The sequence below is a fragment of the Perna viridis genome, chromosome 7 (genome assembly GCF_037379345.1).
Source record: "Perna viridis isolate PV_CMFRI_1.1 ecotype Kerala chromosome 7, ASM3737934v1, whole genome shotgun sequence".
Taxonomy (NCBI): domain Eukaryota; kingdom Metazoa; phylum Mollusca; class Bivalvia; order Mytilida; family Mytilidae; genus Perna; species Perna viridis.
The window spans coordinates 27,200,904-27,222,527 of NC_142451.1; the positions used below are offsets into that span (position 1 = coordinate 27,200,904).

Here is a 21,624-nt window from a genome sequence, read left to right on the forward strand (position 1 = left end):
AAAATATTTCACCTTCTATGCTATTTTTCAACGTTGAACTTCGATATTTTGTCGAGAGTCTCAAAAGAGAAAGAGGCTATCCATACTAGAGACAGGACGGATTTCTATTTTCGATTTGATTGGAACTATTTTCTATAGTGCCATATCACAGGTATACTGGTCCATGCTCCCAGTTTTAGTGGAGACCGGATTGCTCATTTATTTTTGTTTGTTTTTTTGTTTTTTTGTTTTTTTTTTGTATGTGCTATTTTGGTTATTTCTTGTTCTTCGTTGAATGTGTCTGTTTTCCCTTTTTAATTTTATCCTTGGAATATATTCTTATAATTTCCGGTCGAATCTTGGTTCCCTTGATTACTCGTTCATATCCGTTGCTATGGAGAGTTTCCAAAGTACGCCGTTGGATTTTTGGCTGCGTAATTTTAAAAATGTAATTAAATTTTACATAAAACAGTAAAACGAATATCAAATTAAATCTTTTGTTTTGTTACTGATTCGTTTGTCCTGTTTTGCTGCTTTGTGTTTTGTCCTCCTCCATCCAAATCGTGTAGCAGTTTTCTTTATGCGATATCGTTGCTAAGCAACTTCATCTTTATCTTTCTTCTAGCATCGTGTATGCTGTAATGCATTGTGAAATACATCTGTCTTGCAATATTTTGTTTTTAATTAGGCATAACATTCAAACCTAACGATTGTATTTTTTTTTGCTTACTGAAAAGGGTGTAATAAAGTTATGTCTATTTCAACAGAGTAAAACACTTAAGAACTGTGTAATCGGTGAAAAGTAATTTTTCGTTTCTTCGAAACCAACTATCGCCCTAGGCTACGCCTCGTGGCTATAGTTTAATACAACAATAACTTACTGTTCTCCTCATACCCAATGACTAGGTAAAAAATTGTTCAATATTTTTGCCTACTGTGATCTTCAGGGATTGTTTTGTGGTTTTTTACCTAATATTTGTCTGCTTGTTTTTATCAGTCATTTGCTGCTTTTATCTCTCTGAGTTTTCTCGGCGACTATGATCTAGAATATTGTCATTTAATCTCGTTTACTAGGTTTGTGGTTGTTAGTAGACAAAACCAGAATAGAAATGCAATATTAGATCAATGATAAACAAAAAAATCTTCGTTAGAATTTATTGAAACTTGATAGACTTTTTTTTTCAAATATACACGATGAAATTTTCATTTGTTGGCATTGTTAATACAATTTCATTTATAATTATTATGCATTTTTAACGATTCAATTCATACTGAAAAGGGGGACAATATTATCAATACAAGAATAAGACTACCCTGAATATAATACTAATATCAAGAACTGATTATGACCGGATTATTTGCATAATCCATTACGTTTTTCAAAAATAATTTTCTACACGAATTCACATGTATGGCAACCAGCCGTTGTTTTCCTAAAAGAATTGTACCCAAGTCTGTTTTGAAATATAGGGTTAGCTCCCTTTGACCAATATTTAAAACAATAAGAATTCGATAAAACTAAAAAATAATGCAACAAATCTAAAAAATAATATATAAACAAACTATACAACAACAAAAAAAAATATATTTACAAATAATACAAACAACTGTCATAATTCAAAAGTGCGAAAACACAAAAAAATGATACATGAAATAAAGAAGTATTTTTGACAAGTTTCCTGTTCTATTCGCTGATCACGAAGAAAACGTATACAATATACTTTACTATGCTGTTTCTTTTTTTTTTTTTTCTACTTCTTCTTTTTTTCTGTTTTGTGTTTGGCGTTGTCTGAACCTACAGTCAACAAGAAAGGATCTGATGATACGGACACATTGACCATCTGCTCACAACCCGTACCTTTTCTGAAGTACATACCGGCAGTATGTATACCCCCTGCTACTATGTGTCATTTAATGAAGTATTAAAAAAGTGTTGTTAAATCTAAATCGAAAAGTCAAACAATGTACATAATGACGAAGTTACAAACATATTTCTTTAATAAAAGTTTACATCGCCATAGTTTTTCTGTAAAACAAATTGCACTGGCCATAAATAGCTTAATACAAAAATAAAGTAAGGTGCATTCGATTCAATAAAACGGCCACATGTATCCCTTACATGTATATGGCTTTAATTGCGAAGAAGAATCTAAAAAAAACGCGAAGTTCGAAAAAGTTTGATGGTCTTATCCTGAAACGTTAACAAAGTGAAAAGTTGGCATCACTGTACCTACAAAATCATTTTATTTATATTCCCATCTTCGTTCGGGTTACTACCAAACCATGTGAAATGGACGAACTTTAGATCTATGGGTTATCTTACTTTCATATTTATGAAGAATTTGCATGGTAGAGATGGCAGTAACTTTAGAATCCTATGAAAGAAAAATAACACCAGGCGTCTCTAGACAAAAAGACAATGTGTATAATAAGGACTCTTCCACACTTGGACACACAATAGTATTAAATGTCTTTTGATTACCCGCAAAGCCATGAATATTTGTTAAACTATGTACAAAACTTTAACAACTTGGATGATGTAATAAATAGATGTAATTTACAACCACAATGATGACCTAATATTGTCATGACTTTGAATCTTTTTTCAATTCTTTCTTTTTGCCTTTCAAGGTCTCTTGAGCTACTAGTTTATCAACTAAGTCTTTTGTATTTTTGATATCGTCACCTTCGCCTGGAATGATTTTTATTGTTGTTTTTTCGCCTTTTGGTTTTGATTTTTTCTTCTTTCCACGTTTTCCTTTCTTTTTCTTCTTATTCTTGCGCTTTTTTCTGCTTTTGCCCTTTAGTTTAGATTTTCCTTCCCTCCTTCGTTTCCTTCCTCGCATGCTCTTCCGTCGCTTGCGCATTAACTTGCGCAGACGTTTTTGCCGCCTCCTTTCTAGTCTTCGTTTCCTTCGAAGTTCTCTATCCTGATTATTGATTGGTTTAGATCTAACCGAGGGAAAACTTCCTTTACTTATATGATTCGAATAGTCTGGTTGGTTGTTCATTGGTTGCATCACAACCATCGGACCATCAAGCCCGTATATGATTGGCTTTTGTATAATGTTTGTTTGTTGGTTTGGCATACATTCTGCCTGGCATTCAGTTTTTGATCTGAAGTTATTTTCATTTCCATTGCATCCTTGGAAGTAAAACCAAGAACACTTTTGAATGTGAGTATTGAAATACCAGCGCACCCAACGTGCTCCACAGTTACCGGGTTCCGGCGGCTTCTGGCAAATTCTAAGTTTAACTGAAAGAAGTGAGAAAAAAATGATACATGTTACATCTTTCACGGGGTCTAATTTTGGAAAATATTTATCAAAGTGAAAATTATTGATTCGAAAACAAGAAAACACAAAAGCCCAATCGCTACCAATGTGTACAATTCCATAAATAATGTTAATTTCCATTACATGGAATGTCTCTTTTTTATTGGGGCGTGGCTTATTTAACGAAAGTATGTTTGCAAACAACAATCATTTGATAACTAAAACCAAACTAAATTAAGTTCAAAAACATTTAAAAAAAAAAACAAAAGAAAGTGAACGTTACCAAGGTAACAGAATATGATATTCTATATTATATCTAGAATACAACTAAATACTTGTTTGTTGAAGAGAAACAGAGAGAAAAATCTAACTAAATAATCTAAAAATAGAGTTAAACGTGTCTATAAGGACCCTATCACGGATGATACAGAAGACGTCGCTTAGAAGGAGCAGTTCCAAAATAGAAAATTTTAACTTAATTCGTATCACTGTATGACAAACCCCAGGTATTGGCATGTGGATTGGTTAACATTTACATCGATTTTGCAGAACGGTTTTGTAAAGAAATAATTAATTTATAGGTTAGGCTTTCATTTGTTTTTTTTTCCAAGTTTGCATCAAAAGGAGATTCTAACCCAAAAACCCTCTTTCTGGATCCACAACTGTAGAAACTCGTCATTTTCAATATCGTCTGCAATAGACACACATTATACTAAAAATCGCTTTAAGTAAAATTGTAATAATTTTTTTTAATTTTACAGACGATTTTGTCGCCAACCACGGGGCACATGTGTCACCCAAAAAAATCAGGAAAAGAAAGTATGATTTAATGGATCGATATAGACATGTTGTACTGTAACAAAATAAAAGGAACAAAAAAGAAATGTACCTTTTGTTAACATACCAGAGATTTGACTTTCAGCTATACACATCGGAAATGACATATTCATCGGCCATTGCAAATGGCGGATTACACACAAACTCCCTTTGTCACAACTTTTTCCCAATTCCTGTAATTAGACATAAAAGAAAACATGTACATGTATCGAGATGGTACATGCAAAGTTTCGTTATTGCTATATGTGATTGTGGTCTTGTATAATTATGTTCCCGATAATTATTCTTAACCATCAAACTGACATGTTCGTTTCTAGATTTTCGCCGTAAAAAAATTTCAAACTGAGAATTTGCTCAAATCCTTGAGTTTGCCCATCTTCATTTTCAAGTAATTTGAGACCGAAATATAAATTGATGAAGGATTTGAAGAAAATTTAAATTTAATGAAACCGCTTCAAGAAGACACATTTAGCATTTATGATTTATCTTATTTTTGTTTTTTGTTTTTTATTTGTTTTTGGCTTCTACATGCTGGTTATTGTTTTATGTTATATTTGTCTATGCTTTTTCTTTCCATTGTCGGACTTCATACTTTTCTTTTAATCTCTCGAAGTGTGGACTTCAACATACATGTAATCCGGACAAAACTAAGTTTTCTATTTCGAAATATGTGCATATTTGGAAAACTATGCTCGTACCTACAAGTTTGATCAAGAGGCTAGTCCAGTGAGACTAGATATCGTAGAGTCTCATTCTGCATCCCTAAAGAACAACAAAATGGAAAGTGTCGACTCCGCGTTATATCAATTCGCATACATGTACATTGTGTGAAATCTTGTCGGCGTAGTAACCATATTTTTTAACGAAAGTAGCTGTTAACATCTAAAACGACAAGCTATTTTCTCATTTGCTGCTTTCAATTATGAAGAAATATCTTTTTGCTTTTAGGATGACTAAAATATAGGAATTGAGGTATAAATGTGATGACAAATATGCGATTTTGACGTGAGACAGAAATGATTTAAGCAATAAGGATGCATAAGGAATTTTGTTAAGTCAAATTTACGGCAAACTTGCAGACGCCAAAAATCGTATAAAAACGTTGGAATTTTTACTACTATGTTGCATAGTTCTTCACATCTCATTCTTCAAGTAGATTTCTGACAAATACATCCATTCGCAACTTTGATTAACCAGAAAAGATATATTCTGTCAGAGATAACACCCTGAACTGTTTGTTTGAATAGAGCACAAATCACAAATAAACTATGTTTTTCAATGCCGTTGCTATGAAAATTCAGAAATGTAAGCATTGAATTATGGGAACAGTCATACCTTTATATTTTCTTCTTATCAATTATCAATCAATCATGTTGATTTGTGCGCAAAATCGCATGTCCGCACCGTGTGTAACCAGCCATGGATCAATTTTGACTCGGTTTTAGAAAGATATCAAAACGTTTTATTATAGTAATATACAAAGTCTGCAATACCGATAAAATTTTCTCATATTATTGCAATCCATGTTTGCAATAAAAGTAAAAACACTTACCAGGCATTTCTTCTGGGCTTCTTTTCCAATTGTCAAAGTCTGTCCATCCGAAATCTGAAAATAAAGATTAAATTATTATAAAACATACACCAGATGAGTAAAAAAACACTTTAAAAAACATTTGTTCATTGAAATACATTATGCTGCTTAAAAAGACGCTAATAGGAAATGAAGTATATGTATCTGAGAGACTTTTACTTGGAATTTATCAACTTCTTCACTTGGATTTCATCATTCAGAAAATAATAACAGTTCGAAGCTACATTTGTGTCAATATGTTTGTGTGGCTAAGTATTCTTGACTTCACAGATGACAAGAAAATTTCCATCGAAAAAATTTAAAGTCAAAGCGCCTGGCGTTCCGGACGCCACATCAGATCAGGAAGAATCACAAAACGTTTTTTTTCAAATGATGTCGTTTATTAATGCGTGACCAATCAGGAAATCGGAAATCATCTGAGTAATTAAAATGGAGGTGTGTAATAAAACAGACTATTTCTTCTGATTTTTCTTCTACAATAAGTGCTTTTACCGATTTTTTTCCAGACTGTTCAGGAATGTTTTGCAAACTGTAAATTGCAAAAAAAATGCAAAAATGACTTCTTACATTGGAAACCTCTTAAATACCATTAGTTAAGTATGTACTCTGTTGTTTTATTTGAGTATTTAGTTAAGTAATTGAAAAACAAACAGAAAAAAATACAATCTTTGAAGCTTTTCAGAACACCGGTGATATAGTACGGAGAAACGACCTCTACCGACATCGGTTCTTTTTTGCTCACATTAATAACTGTACCAACATCAACCCTGCCAAAATTTTACAACCAGATTCTATGTAAATTATGCCACTGAACGCCTGTTACGTATCAGACCACGCGCATTCCGTTTCTGTTTATACTTTTAACATGCAATTACAACATAAACCTTTTTGATCTGAAAGATTATTGATATTAATGCGAACGATTAAGTATGATCAATACCATATTGAAAGAATTGCTTTGAAAGAAAACCAAAATTGTTTCATACTTGTTTAATGTCTTGGCACTTCGTCCCTCCCATTTGCGGCTTGTTGAAATTACGTTTTGGGTCATATAATAAGTCTTTCGCCAATCTTACATATCTCGAGTTATTTTAATATTAAGAAGGTTGCCTTGTGTTTAGAAGAAAGATGTAATGCATATGGATGGTTTTGCAAAAAAAGCTTTAGTTAACGAGGCTACTTAGTACTACTTGTTGAAGACGTCCAAAAAAACCAAAAAAGTAATTACTTTTTTTATAAAAGTTTTGTTTATATGTTTTAATGAACGACAGGGTAATATGGGTGGAGAGAACATCCGACCTCGTAATTTGTCACGGCTTTTCTCGTTTTCTTGTAAAAAGTGTTAAGGTTATATATCCCTATAAATGCCACGTAGTTTAATAAAAACAAAACAAAATGCGTGCATGCTAGCTAGTACTTAGCTTATACAAATTTCAGAATGAATTTTAATGTCATTTTGGCGACAGTTAAAAGGTTAGAAAGCTGATCTCCTACTGCGCTGCTAAGTGCAATTTTGTAGGTGTAAAATGTAATTGAAAACTTTCGCAATCTCATGATAATATAAGCCTTTCTTAATGAGTGTCTTATCGCCAATATCAGAAAATATAAAATCCTTTAAATTTGTTTCAAATGAGCGTCTTCGATCCAAGTGAAAAACAGGGACGGGTACGCTTAGAAACAAAGCTGATATTTATTTCAATCTTGGTAAAAGTATTAAAAAATGGTTTAGCTTTCGTTTTCCAAGATACATGTAAGTCTTAATGGAGATTAAATGATAATTAAACGAAATATGAATCAAACTATCCTAGGAGTGGCGTTAGGAACCTTGCACTGTTATACAAGATAAGATCATAGATGTATACAAGTGCCATGACTGTTATTATGAATGGAATGTTCACATAGTCGGAAATAAAGTTGCGTTCGATAATTCAGCTAGCCGAATAGTCGAGTGGCCAAGAAGTTAAACTTGGTCGATTATGGGGTTTTCAAAGGATTAAATTAGAAACAAAATCAGTATGTTTGAGTATCGTGTCTGGATTTTGTACTAAGCCTCATGTGTACCACAAGACCACCATCCGAATGCCTTTTAAGGTCATTCTACCAACATGTCGAACTACATCAACCTATTAACAAAGGGGCCATAAATCCATCAAATTAACCTTAATCATTTAATAATGTGCATGTTTACAAATTGAAATGTGATTATGATGGACAAGTTTATTTTCTTCTGTACTTGATATATATTACTCATATTCTTAATGCCCCTGAGGTCTGACAAAACAAGACAAATTGTCACAAAATAGCTTTGATATATTCTTGTCTTCAGTAAAAGATACCGCGAACACGGGATTTACACGTTGTTTCGATCGTATAACGTTGCGGGGAAACTTGAGTTCTCTTTTATACATTGTATCACCAATGTTTAATCTAACGACCTTATTTAAAACGACATTTAACAATGTATGTGTCATCAATGGTCTGGGGTTTGATTTTCACTAAAATATTCGTCTCTTGTTTTCGTTTCTTGCAAAGTGCACTATCATCATCATTAGATATCTCAATGATCCCGTCCAACATTTTAAAGAAACGAAACCTTTAACATAATACCTTGCATGATACAAAAGCTTAGCAATGTAACTGATCGCTGCGTATTCAAATTCTTAAATTTTCGTTCTTGATTTCCGCAATATAAATGCAGTATGGAAATCTTGTAGTTGATATGTTAATGTTCATCTGCAGTTCAAGAATCTCACTGGAGACCACAATTTTTTGCCAAATCAACAATAAATATTGTCTTGTTTACTTGCAAAACTTGTATTACATATGTCTTTAGACATATTATACATAAATTTAGGTATAAATCATATAATTATACCCAATTTGTCGCAGACAAAAGCCGTATATCTTAGCCTACTGTGAGATGGGCTTGACCGCTATTTACTACTTTCTTAAGGGTTTATAATTAATACTCCCATTCAGAGGTCACAGCGAGGAGCATAAAACTTATACTATAATTTTGTGATAATTTATGTTCTCTATACCCTTGGTTTTGTATGTGTTATGTTGACTTATTTGGAGGGGAAACCGAAAACTACCATTAAATGGATGATTACAGAATAGATTCTAAAATGGACTGTAATAGCGATGTCCGAAACTTGGCGACGTAATTTTTGTTGACCTTTTGGTGTACTTGTGTACTATAATGTATCTATTGTACACAAATTCTGAGGACAAATGATGCACTAAAATTTTTTTTTCACTCAATGACAAAAATACTCAAAGACTGCAATTAGCGAAAAATAAGAAAAATAGCTAAATGTAGGAAGTGCTTCTTGAGTGAAACTAAATCTTTATTCAGCAAAAAGACTAGTTTTATCAAAAAAAATGTCTGAAAGTCGGTCACAATCTCGATTTGGTAATAAGCTTTAAATATACGAATTTCGGATCGAATTCATCCATCTAAAACTCACGACAACAAACATTAAAGTGAACCACATCAAGAAGTGCGAAGTTTATTACGGCTCCATGTTTTATTGATTGGCATAACATCACATTAATGTTGCCGACCTTCTTTGTAATAGATGCTCCTTAATATATAATTAAGAGTTCCACTGTGACGGGCACTATCATTCAAATATGGAAAAGAGACGTTCTAATGCCATTAATTGCAGAGTTAACGATCTGATATAACGGGGGATAGATTTTTCCAATCAATTTCACGGAGTTTAATTAACTTTAGAATATGCAACAAGTTTTCAATTAAAATGGTAATATTTTTGTTCTGCAGCTAAATGTTCGTTATATTTGTCAGTGAACTAGTAACTACCGTAACATGCAATACTTAGGATGATCGAGAAAAAAAAACAATCTGCAATGATAATAAAAAATCGATCTCGGATATTTCATGATGGATTCGGAAAAATGAAATATTTAAACCATTATTCAAATAAGTTAAACCATGGAAATAAATGTTGGTTCCATAACACTTGAAAACTGCGAAAACTTGTACATATACTTAAAAGTATGATGATTCTTTAAATATGACCTAGCTTTTGGATTTCACTAGTTTACAAGAAAAAACAATTATAGCAGACCACCAAAACAAAATATAAAAAGGGTCTGAAATGATCGTCATAGTTGGACATCTTAAATCCTCATAATTAAAACCAAATAAATAAAAAGAAAATCGCCTGACGACAGAATATAATCATTTTTGTAGTATCAATTGGACTAAGCATAGACATGTGAAAAACCAACATCGTCTGGACTAAGACGAGACAAAAATAAATAAGTTTTAAATTAAAAAAAACAAAACAAATCTTAACCCTTTTATACCACAAAATACGTACAAAAATTAATACAACACGTAAATTAATGTAGACGTCGTTTCATCACAGACCCTTCTGTCTCAAATGCGGAGTAGTCTTTGTACATGCCCCGGCAATACAACTTCAGCGATGATTTTTTTTCCTTTTAACCCAAGCTTTCCCTCGCCAACGTATATGTCTCCCATGATCATCAACTACCCCGCGGTAAAGACAAAAGGGTAACTATAATAACCTAACTCAATAATCTATTTGATATAAATATGGCTATCACAGTTTCAGAAATACCCACGTCAAGACAGTAAAATTAGCATATAGTGTTGGCAGTGAGAAATAATCAAATTGTTTATTAAAAAAAAACAAAACAAGCCGGTCATGGCTTTCCGAACATCTAAATCAAGATAGCATAAATTAACACGGCTGTGCCAAAGAGAGAACAACGACCTTTTAATCTATCAAGCGGTTAAGAGGTCTCTTCTCGATTATTATATCGCACTGCCTATTAAAGCCTAAATAGTCAACCGTTTACTTATCTCATAGATTTTCTGTCAAATATGGTTTACATGTGAGCTCTGCCAAAGTTAGGGGTATGGGTATATTAACCTTTGGTCCGGGGCCAACAATGCTTAATCTAAACCTGATTTATGTGAAACCACTTTGCTAATTATTTCTCCATTTTCATTCCATTGGACACAAATTGAAATAAAGTAGCAAAATAAAAAAGATTAAGATAGATATCACTCTCTGTGGGGGATAAAATGCATTGAAAACTTGTAAGTGAGTCCATTTTCTTAAATTTAATGTCCCCTGCTTTGAAATAAAAAAGAAAGGTAAATTACTACTGCTTTAAATGGTATTTATCCAGTTGAAAGAATACCTCTTAACAAGTTTATTACAAATTGGTTCTCAACAGGTGAACAAAAGAACTCTGCAGTTTTTGAACACGTAGGTACAACCCCTTTCAAGTACGGCACTATTGTTGATCCAACTGAATCGCACATGTCAACTCAACAAAATTAATTCCATTTTCTAATACTATTGAAAAAGAGAGTGTCGGGGAGCGAAAATTATACATATATTTGTTAATGGCATTTTGACCCCTTGTTACACCTCCCAGCGTAACACTTAAATTACAAATATGGGAATATTTGTTTACAAATGAATATTAAATGGATCATTATTTGTTAAAGGAATTATTCCAGTGAGTGAAATGTTATCCTTTAAATGTTTTTCACGTACTACTTCTATTCTAAACCGTGTCAGAACTACATTGAAATATTTTGGTATGATTGAATAATCAATTTACGCAACCCAGGCGAGATTCCAGAGATTTTGAAATGGGCGAGAAAAGAAATGACAGGTTTCCATGCTATTGTTTGCTCATTTTTGCCCAATTTTTGTACAACCTCTCCTACACACTTTGGATCCGTACATGTAATTGCAATCGGTTTCGTTTATTTAATCGGTTCTATGAATATAGTAAATCTTATAACTTTAGCTCTACATAATTTGCAAAATACAGTGGACAGAAGGAAAACCAAAAAAAAAATGCTTACAACAATATCGCACAAAGTCATGTACATCAAAAATATCACGTCCAAAGGATAAATACTAACCAAAGACTGTTTTTATGGAACACAACAATGAAACAAAACCACAAAAAAACATCCATAATAAGTTTAGAAACATACAAATACGTGTAGCTGAACGTTAAAAATAAACAACTAAGAACTCTAAAACCGAGAGCGTAGACAAAGTACATTGAAAGGGTCAGCCACACGCCAATGTTCGTGTAAATGCTCAATAATAATTGCTAGGATTACAGACATTACAAAGTTCATTGAACAAGCAATGAAATTAACACTATGGGTAGAACTATAAAACATCCAGCTAACATCTCACACAAACAGATATTAATATTTGACCATATCTGCTTAATGCTTAAGAATTTCGCTTCTGTGTACATGGACCACCATTTGAAAAGCAACTGACTTAGTTTATAACCCGAGTCGTGAATTTGAAAACGATCCCTTTATTCAAGCATTAGCGACAGGGGATATTTTTACGTTTAGGGATCATCTTCAGTCATAAATCAATCGAAAACCCATAATAAAAAGGATTTTATCATGCCCTCATATCTTTCTATTGTCGCATTAAATGCGGGACTAAGCGACATGGGAGTGTCTTTCTTTTGGGTATTTAGTCGCAAAGAAAGGCACTTTCCACATTTTTGTGTTTTAAATCTTCTCCTTATCTCCGATCAACAAACATGGCACATTTAATTGTTATGAATGAGTTTAAAATTCTTGTTTAATTTAATGGTGGTTACGTTAAGGATTAGAATACTATAACCACATAAAAAGTTTTACACTGAAGGATTTTGTTGTACAAAAAAGACATTCTTTTGTTGGTTAAATAATACGGCAGTAAATTCATTCATAAGCGACAGTCATAGTCCATCTGGATGACTTCAAAGTAAATAATCGAACCCGCCCGCGAGTAAACAATGGCGACAACATTTCTGGAGTTTGGAAAGAATTGACCATTCGAATTCGTAGCTTACAATTAATGGTCCAACACAATTATCCGGATGTGGTAAGAAGAAAGCAAAAATGGAAAATAGCCCCGTAGCATGAAACTGCGGGTACATCAAACACGACTGGACTGCATTGGCATTGATTGGGACAATGCAACACCGTTTCCGGTATAGTAGTATCAAAGATTCGTTCCTCGCAATAAATGATAAAACAAATAAATCGGATGTGGTATTAAGAAAAGCAAAAGGCCAATTACCCCGTAGCATGAAACGATGACTGGACTACAATGGGATTGTTGGAGAAAACTATACTTAAATGACCTATCCAAGATTTAGAAAACAAGCCTAAGAAATTGATTTAGTTAGTGAATTACAGTTACCACTAACTGCTCATAACTATCAAGAACACGCAGAAACTAAATTGTCACAAAATTACCCTAAGGAACAATTCTAAAAAGACTGGTTTTCTTTTCAAATAATTTGGTACCAGGGGATTCAGATCTTTGTGAAATGGGAATCCAGTCTATGATGTGCTCATTTCTGCCCACTAGTTGCACAAAATTATCAAATTGTCCAAAATTTTCAAACAAAAAGGGGACGATTCGATCCCCAAGAACCTTCCCCTAGACCCCTCCCCCTTTCACTAATTTTGTGGATGTACTAATTCGACAAAAGTCCTTAAAATTAGCCCCTTTTTGGGCAAACGAGATAAAAATCCTATTAGATTTTTGATAGCATTTGTTCCGCTGTATATGCTTTTCGTAATCCTGTAGTTATTTCAGACTTCATTCCGTAAACATTAAATCATGAACTAAGGTCAATATCCGTGTCCTTACAAATTGCACCCGTCTTCTAATGGGTGTGTTTGATTACATAGTTAGCTTGAGCTTAATTTACCTTTCACCTAATATTTTTTGACAAGTTTGCTGCTTGTTTGCTGCTTCATGCGTTTTTAACATATAATGTTTGATGGCAGTGATAACTATTTATAATTTTGACAAGTTAATGTTGACAATATTATATTATATAAAAGAGTAAAATGAAACTTTAAATGCTTAATGGTCTCCGTATAATAGGATACCTCGGAATGCGTACATTTTATGGGGCAGCTCTGCATAAAAACGAAATGAATTGTTCCTTCATAAAGGTTAAGTCAGACACAACTCAATTTTATGGTATAAAGCAGCATGATTATGTAGAAAATACTAAGAGAGAACATTCATTATAACAAAGATTGACCAAGCGTAGTAAGGTAAACGAAAATGCTGGTATGAGTTTTAACGGTGCTGACAGGGACGAAATCAGACACTTTGAAATTGAGGGATGCCAGCCTGAGTTCCTCAGAAAAACATATTACCATTTTTATTGATTTTACATATGAAAATGACTTTTCCAATAAAAGGGGGTTGCCCCCCCTCCCATGGATCCGCCACTGATGAGATATTGAATTACCCCGTTCACTTAGGTGTTATGTAATTACTTTCTATTTGTTTTATCATACCCAAGTCTTATGCCATAGTTATTGCTATAAAATGGAAAACCATGCCAACTTGACCTTTGAATAACTCAGTTGAAAACTACTGTACTTTTCATTACAGGGCCGGATCCAGACACTTTGAAAAGGAGGGGGCCAACCGGAGGTCCTCTGAGAAAAAAGGGGAGTGCTAGGATATTGTTTACCATTTTGTGTAATATTTACTCATGAATATGACAAATTTTCCAATAAAAATAGGAGTGACAATCTCCTACATCCCCCATTTGGATCCGCCACTGCATTATTTTAGGCAAACATATATTTTGCACACACATCTTTATAGAAAATTTTATGGCATGTGCACTTACTTAACATGACTAGACAAAATTCATGGATAACTTTCGCACGACCATTCGAATTGTCCGAAGATTATACTCAACAACCCTCGAGGGCTTATAAAGATTTTGTCGTCTCATCGCAAAACACCCAGAAGCTTGCAACACCGAGAGGTTTGTATTAACGAAGATGACTTAGCAAAACAGTTCTTAATTTTAGTATGACTGTGATAACTACTATAGTACCGATTGGACTATTCGAGTTGACCACAATTATAAAGACGTCCATACATAGTTCTCTAAGGACATATTTGATGCCGATAATAACTGTAAAATGTCAGACGGAAGAGTGGGAGATTGATTTAGAGTGTGGGAAAACATTATTAGTCTCATAAATATGGAATTACTTTACATATATAAATGATAATGACAACTGCAAATTTTTGTCATTTCCGCGTAGGACCCATATGCGGTAAATTCCTAAATAACTAAAGCTATTCCATCAAATTTTACGAGGTTTTTAACTTCACAAAAGAATGCAGTCTATCGCTTCATATGCCATAGCTTTTTGGGATGTTGTTGTTGTTGTTATTTTTGTTGTTGTTTTGTTGTTTTGTTGTTTTGTTGTTGTTGTTGTGGTGGTGGTGGTGGCAATATAAAATTTTACCGATAGAAACGACCACGACATTCTGAATCAGTGACGACATAGGCAGACCCAAAGTGGGGAAGGGTCATGGACCGGCACTGGACGATCCACATAATCAGGAAGAGTTCTATACTGAGAAGTTCGGTAGACAAATTTCTGCAAATGGTATCTTTCATCCTTTTAACCTAGATAAAATGAATGAAGGAAATTTCTTGGGTATTGACCGGTGGAAGGACAAACCTGTTTCTTTGAGTAAGAACAAGAGCCTGGAAAAGTTAGTGGAAACCAGACAGTTTGTCTTTGTCTTTCTAAACACTGTCTAAAAGTGCAGTACGAATACCAACGTCTCAAAAATGATATTTCAGTTTTGTATGCCCCATTTCTTTAACTCAAAAACCACTCGCTGGCCTACTGAAGATTATGCTTTCATACACAATAAAAAGAGTGAATTCTATACGAAGTAATTACGATTTAATTTCAGTAGCAACTTTCTCAAATAATATAATTACCATTGCAGCTTGTTAAAGTACATTCATAGACATGATATAAGCAGGTTGGTGGTGAAAATGAAAGAAAAAGTTTGGTAACGTAATTTCACACGACTCAGTTAAATCTGTATTCACGACTAGTTGCTTTAAAAAGATTATGTATACAACTTCGTAAGCCATGATAAAAATACTGAAATGAGTAGATGTATTGTAATCCTCGCTCAGTTACAACTACGGGCAATAAAATCTTAATTGAAATATCCCACCTCAAACCAAGAAAAAAAATCTTCTCGCACACCCCCGATCATCTCTATCATTAAGCATTAAGAGTGTTTAAATGAAATTTACATTGAAACTTCATAAAATATATCAAGGAGAGTGGCGCTAAGAAGATATGTACAGACGGATTGACTGATATGTAAACGGAAAGGGCCAAATGTTACTATAAGCTCTAAATTTAGTTAGCAGCGATTATAATTCAAATACAATCACGTGGTTCTTGGGGCACTAGTTCTAAAATCAATAATCAAGTTAAACAAAGAAACCTGACAATACCGAACCCTGGATAATCCAAACAACCTGTCTGAACCAGGCACATTTTAAATCTCCTTAAATCAATTTAAATGTATTTTGGACCTAAAGTTAACCGAAAAACAAAAACAAATTTAAAGTCTAAAAGGGGTTCCGTTTACATATGATAGTATTTCCGCAGTTCAAACCCTATAGGGTCGAATCTTTTTGTCTCTGATTGTGGGTTTATGGATATAGATATCCATAAAACCACAATCAGAGACAAAAAGATTCGACAAAGGATTGTAAAATACCATAGAATTGACAGTTTATCACTATAAACGAAAACAACTACGATAATTACTAAAGAATGGGGAGGCTAAATTAACCTGTCCTCTTAAACATCATTTGATTTACAAGCAGCCAGGAACCTTATGATTGTTTGAGTGTTTTCAACGCGTGCTTGTTCATGAAGCGAATTAACATGCCTGGTAAAACAATTGCTTCAGAGACGAATAGCTTTTTCTTGGAGTTAACGTAAAGTTTCTTTGTAAATCAAAAGCACGTTAAGCAAAAATAAAGAACACGACTAAATTATAGCACATCAGAGTTGTTTCTTCTCATTATATCGTATGAGAAACCTGTCAGGAAATGTTATACAGAAATGAACAATAATTCTTAAAGTCATTTTCTCAAGCACTAGATGTTATTGTGCAAATTGTGTTTGCATATTCAACTTCGTTCTAGTAACTTATGATCTTGAACTTTTCAAATAATTACATTTTTTTAATGACAACAGACCTAGAGTTACTGGCTAATTTTGATAACTGAGATACTTTGCAATGCTCACGATTCATATGAAACTTGGTACAAGTCTCTTTGTAATATACAAGTATGTGTCCTTTTCAATTAACATGATTACTATCAAAAGTTCATTCACTATACAGTGAATAGATAAAGTGTAGATATACACATATGGTAAAATATTCATACAGAGAGACTTGTAGCAAGTTTGATTGTCAACTTCATTGCAGTATGGTTCATCATGTTCTCCGCCTTGTTTTTTTTTTTTTTGTTAATGTGTCAAACCTAAATAAGGATTCATAAAGACATTGCAAAGTCATTTTGTCATATACTGTTAATTAGTAAATTTGTCAAATATCTTTTTTAATTTACAGTATGTTGTGTAACATCTGCACTTGCGTGTCAAGCAAGTTCCGGTGCACGTGCGTTTTCAATCGTATGGGTAAGTGAGATAATCGAATGAGTAATATTGTCATTTCAAATCTGTTCGTTAGCTAGTTCGTTTTTCAATACTCCCAGAAATTTAGATATTGTAACATTATCACGTGCACATTACCATGCGGTAACAAAACAGAAGTGCAACTGTCAATAAAATGCGGAATTGTTTTCCACCAAATTATTAATCATTTCTTGTCACTAAGTGATGCACAAATGCAGGAAGAAAGAACTATTGTTATTTTGGCTTGCGCGTGTATATGCATGTCGTTTGGTAGAAAATATGAAGCGCCTTTGTCACATCTATCGTGACGATATATTTCCATATTTCAAAGTTTTATTCGCCACGTCAATTTCGCTCAATATTTTTTGTATATAAAATAGTTTTTTAATCTTTTAACTTGTCAAAATCCTTGCACAAAAAATGTGATTCGTGATGCATCAATGAATTAATTTTCTCATTTTTCCTTTAGAGGTAGACGATAGGAACATGTTCACTTTGACCCATTTGGCTATCAAACCCCCTAAAATCTTAAGTTTGTTTAAAATCTCTCTCGATAGTTATAATCCTACAATAATCTGATCAGACCAAATTAGAGCTACGTGTAACGTCATCGGTGAAATACTGGAGAGAGCAACTATTTGATTTTTAAAAGAGGGGGTGAAATGTTCTTCCTTGCCTTTTAATTTGGTGAAAGTTAAAATCCCCCTTTTTTCAGAAACATAAACAATAAAATATTATGACAAAAAGGAATACTGTCATTTTATTTTTCCTTAATATGGCCTATCTTGCCTAACTTTTTATTTCAAATTTCATCCTAGCTCCCCTCCCCAAACTATTAAAATTAATCATAGTTTGTTCATATGCAAATAAGGTATAATATATCGCATACTTTGTCCTATCCTTTTTCTTCTCTTTATAATTCTATGCCAGGAATGTGATATTGTTATATGTAATAATATGATTAATTAATTTAATAATACATCAATTAGGCAGGTGTAGGATCATCTTTTAATTTTAATTATTCAATAATAAAATAAAATTTTGACATGCAATCAATCACATTTATAACTAATAACTACAACCAAATAACAGTCATAGCTTTCTTGGGTTTTTGATGCGTTCTAAACTTGGATCTGTAGAACAATTAAGTAGCACTCCAGCTAAGAATCATGCCAAATTTGATTCATTGGTGAAATGCCTACATATCTTAATTTTTGATATGTTGTTTAAATTGCCATAGTAAACTGAAATAAACAGTCGGTTTTACCATGGAAGTATAATATCTAGACAGAAACTACTGCGGGAGTTCTAAAAGGTTCTATCTGCGTTACCGCCTGTTATCTTATAATTGGTTAATTGGCTTATCTTTTAGAGCTCTTCAAATATTATACTTCCATGGTTGTACATATAACCCGTGTTCTTATGAGATAAAAATCATATAGAATGCACTGCATATTTCAAAATTAAGGGGAGATAACTCTGTAAATAACACCCAAGTACACTAGAATCTATTGCATGTTCAATGTTAATTATCCCCTAAGAGCAGACATATTGGAATAAATACACATTTCATAATATAGACCCATAAAACAACTTAATTTCAAAAATAAAAATATGTAGCCTTTTTGGGGGGTTGTATCACATTTTTAAGATTCAGCATGATTCTTACAAAGACAGCTACTTAATGTAACATATTCTCCCACTTATGAGCATATATCATAATTACTATGTTAGAATTTCAACATGTATGAAAGAGGTCCTTCTTTACACATTATTCATTAAAAGCATGTTGTATATGATTTTTTTTATAGTTGCTACTTACAGTGGGAGTGATTTAGTGATGTATTATGCAATCGTATATTTTGTACATGTTATACAAAAATCTTTCAGTTTTAACGAACTCTAAAAAAAATGAGGGAGAAAATTAGTCACAAACTTGCAAAGAAATGCCAAATATATTTTAGCCCTTAGTATCTTGCAGTTTCGAATGCATTAACAGTTTTTATTAGAAGTGCATTAAACAAAGAAATGCTATGAATGAAGTCGTGGCCTTTTTTTCGCTGCATATAAGCAAACATTGTTTTTGAAGGAAACATCCATAGGTTAAACTGTATACACACAATGGCAGTCTTAGTATTCATAGAATTTGATTATTTAAGACCAAGATCATATTCGCAGCCTTAGTCCACGAGGTGAACCGTCCACGGCCAGCATAAGCGTCATTTCAATCGAATAAATTAAGAACAGAAACTTTGCTTATTTAAAACCTACGTTTACTCTAAACTTCAACTAGCCATAGAATAAAGTTTGCTTAATAGAAAGTCAAGTGTCCATATGGAGATTTTAAAGTCGTTCAGAGATCCTCCTTTTCCGATAAAACGTGTTTGCAAACCACTCACATTAAGTGAAAAATAAACGGTGTCAGACCCTTGGACTACAAGTCAAGTCATAGATTAAAAGGCTGTCACTTTTAGGCCCAAACATTAAATATGGTTTATCTAGAAAAAGTTGCGTTGTGGCAATTAAAAGCGTAATATTTCTTACACAACAGACACCCCTTTGTAACTTGTAAAAGTCAGGCTTATGAGCACCTGTTGTAATTGCATCCTACATTGTTTTCGCGGTGAATTTTCAGCTGGAAAAACTTATTCAATTTCTCCTCTAAATGTTAAAACAGTGAAACCCATTTAAAACTGTAAATACTGAAAACCTTCAAAACCACGAATTCAGGAAGCCACAAACTTGTGTTACTTCCCCATCCACGTAAATTGGTATCCACGAATTAAAGTACTCTTACTATAGTGAAAATTAAAATTTGTCAAAGAGACAACGACCCATAAAGTAAATGTACTTCAATTCAGATGTATTACTGAACATCGATCTAAATCAAACAATTTTCAGAAGTGTCCGATTTAGGCAGGGTTTCACTACAGAACTTATTTCTTTGGAGTAGATTCTGTTGATATACCCCGCAATTTTTCACACCGACTCTTATTTTTTTTCTACAGAGATGTTTTCTGCTCTTTTATTTTTTGTCTGTTTAAAATGTCACTTAGGGATGAGAACACGAAAAAAAGCCTTTTAAACTTGTCTCTATCCTAACCATCTTACACGTCTTCGTAACCTCATGGCTGAACTTACGACAAAATACACATTAATTAAACCATAAGTATCTTAAAGTACAGAGGGTTTCGTTCGATAAGACGTCTTGAGTAATCACCAAAACACCAAAATATCGATACGATCTTCATTAATCTTGGTAGGAGTCTTTAACAATTACTTTGGCAATAATTTTAATAACGAAAGATTAATATCGTTCATATCATTCAAAATTTAACTTTAATCAAATGATGAAATTATGATGAAAGAAAAAGATAAAACTTTAATGGGACATAACTATGATATAATCTCGTATTTTTGTGAACACAATGGGCATAATGTAGGTCAAGGAGTTCAATATTATATTCAGATTAAACCAGTTAAAAGATTTTTGTTTTGCGAGGTAAAAGGTAAACATTATAATTTTATCTTATATTTATATGACAAAAACCATTTCGGTCAACTGAAACGGAGTAGTAGAACGTATTTGTTTTTGTTTGCACATTCGAAGTATATCGACGAACTCAATATTTTGGTTCTGTCAATGTTTCACATAACATATAGAAGTCGTCCGCTCTTACCAGAGAGCGGATCCAGAAATCTTCAAAAGGGTGTCCGAATCCGAAATTTATAAATCAGGGATTTCATTTCAAAAACTGATCAAATGGGGTTGTTCTAGACTGTCATTTGCCTAAATTTGACTTAAACAAAATTTTAAAAATATATAATCTTCCAAAAAAACTAAACTTAACATTTTTTTAATCCTTTCGCAATCAAACTTCTGACCAATCAGATCGCTTGAAAATTAAGACCTGAGATAAAATCCCTGATCTTTGAGGAAGTTTTCCCATTCGAGATTTCCATATAAAATCGGGAAATATTGTAGAAAGAGTTATAGTAAGCTAATTTGTAAATTACTTAAAGCATGCGTGTCTGTTTAACCCTCCTTTCCAGCCAACCAGGTGCACCACAATGAACGTAGTTTACCCCTGGAATATTCCGTAAACAGATTTCGCCCAACATATTTAAGGGGTTTATGCACTTTCTTATTATTCTTGCACATAAAATGTAAACTACTTCTATTAATATTGAATTTCTACTATCATTCGCTGACAGTGTACACCTAACGTTTGATTAATGTTATAGAATTACATTTTTAAAGTACATGAAGAAAATGAATATTTTAGCTCTGTCACTCAGCAAAGATCGGACGTAACGACAAAAAAGTGCTACCTTGCAAAACTCTTTAAAGATATCTGCCCTGATGACATCAATAAACAATCGCG

The 21,624-nt window shown here is 33.1% G+C and overlaps 1 protein-coding gene across 3 annotated transcripts in view; it reads right to left on the reverse strand.

The window, feature by feature from the left end:
* Positions 1 to 1,712: 1,712 nt before the first annotated feature.
* LOC148612089 (uncharacterized) overlaps positions 1,713 to 21,624 on the reverse strand; it is a 40,005-nt gene continuing 20,093 nt past the window's right edge. Inside the window, exons 2-4 of one of the 3 annotated variants that reach the window (XM_088593210.1) lie at positions 5,644 to 5,697; positions 4,159 to 4,264; positions 1,713 to 3,235 (exon numbers count right to left, since the gene is read on the reverse strand). In XM_088593210.1, the coding sequence (XP_088449336.1) occupies positions 2,565 to 3,235; positions 4,159 to 4,264; positions 5,644 to 5,697 (831 nt within the window). In that variant the 3' untranslated portion in view covers positions 1,713 to 2,564. Of the gene's footprint in view, positions 3,236 to 4,143; positions 4,265 to 5,643; positions 5,698 to 21,624 lie in introns of all 3 variants that reach the window. The other 2 variants (XM_088593209.1, XM_088593211.1) reach the window with 2 other exon arrangements.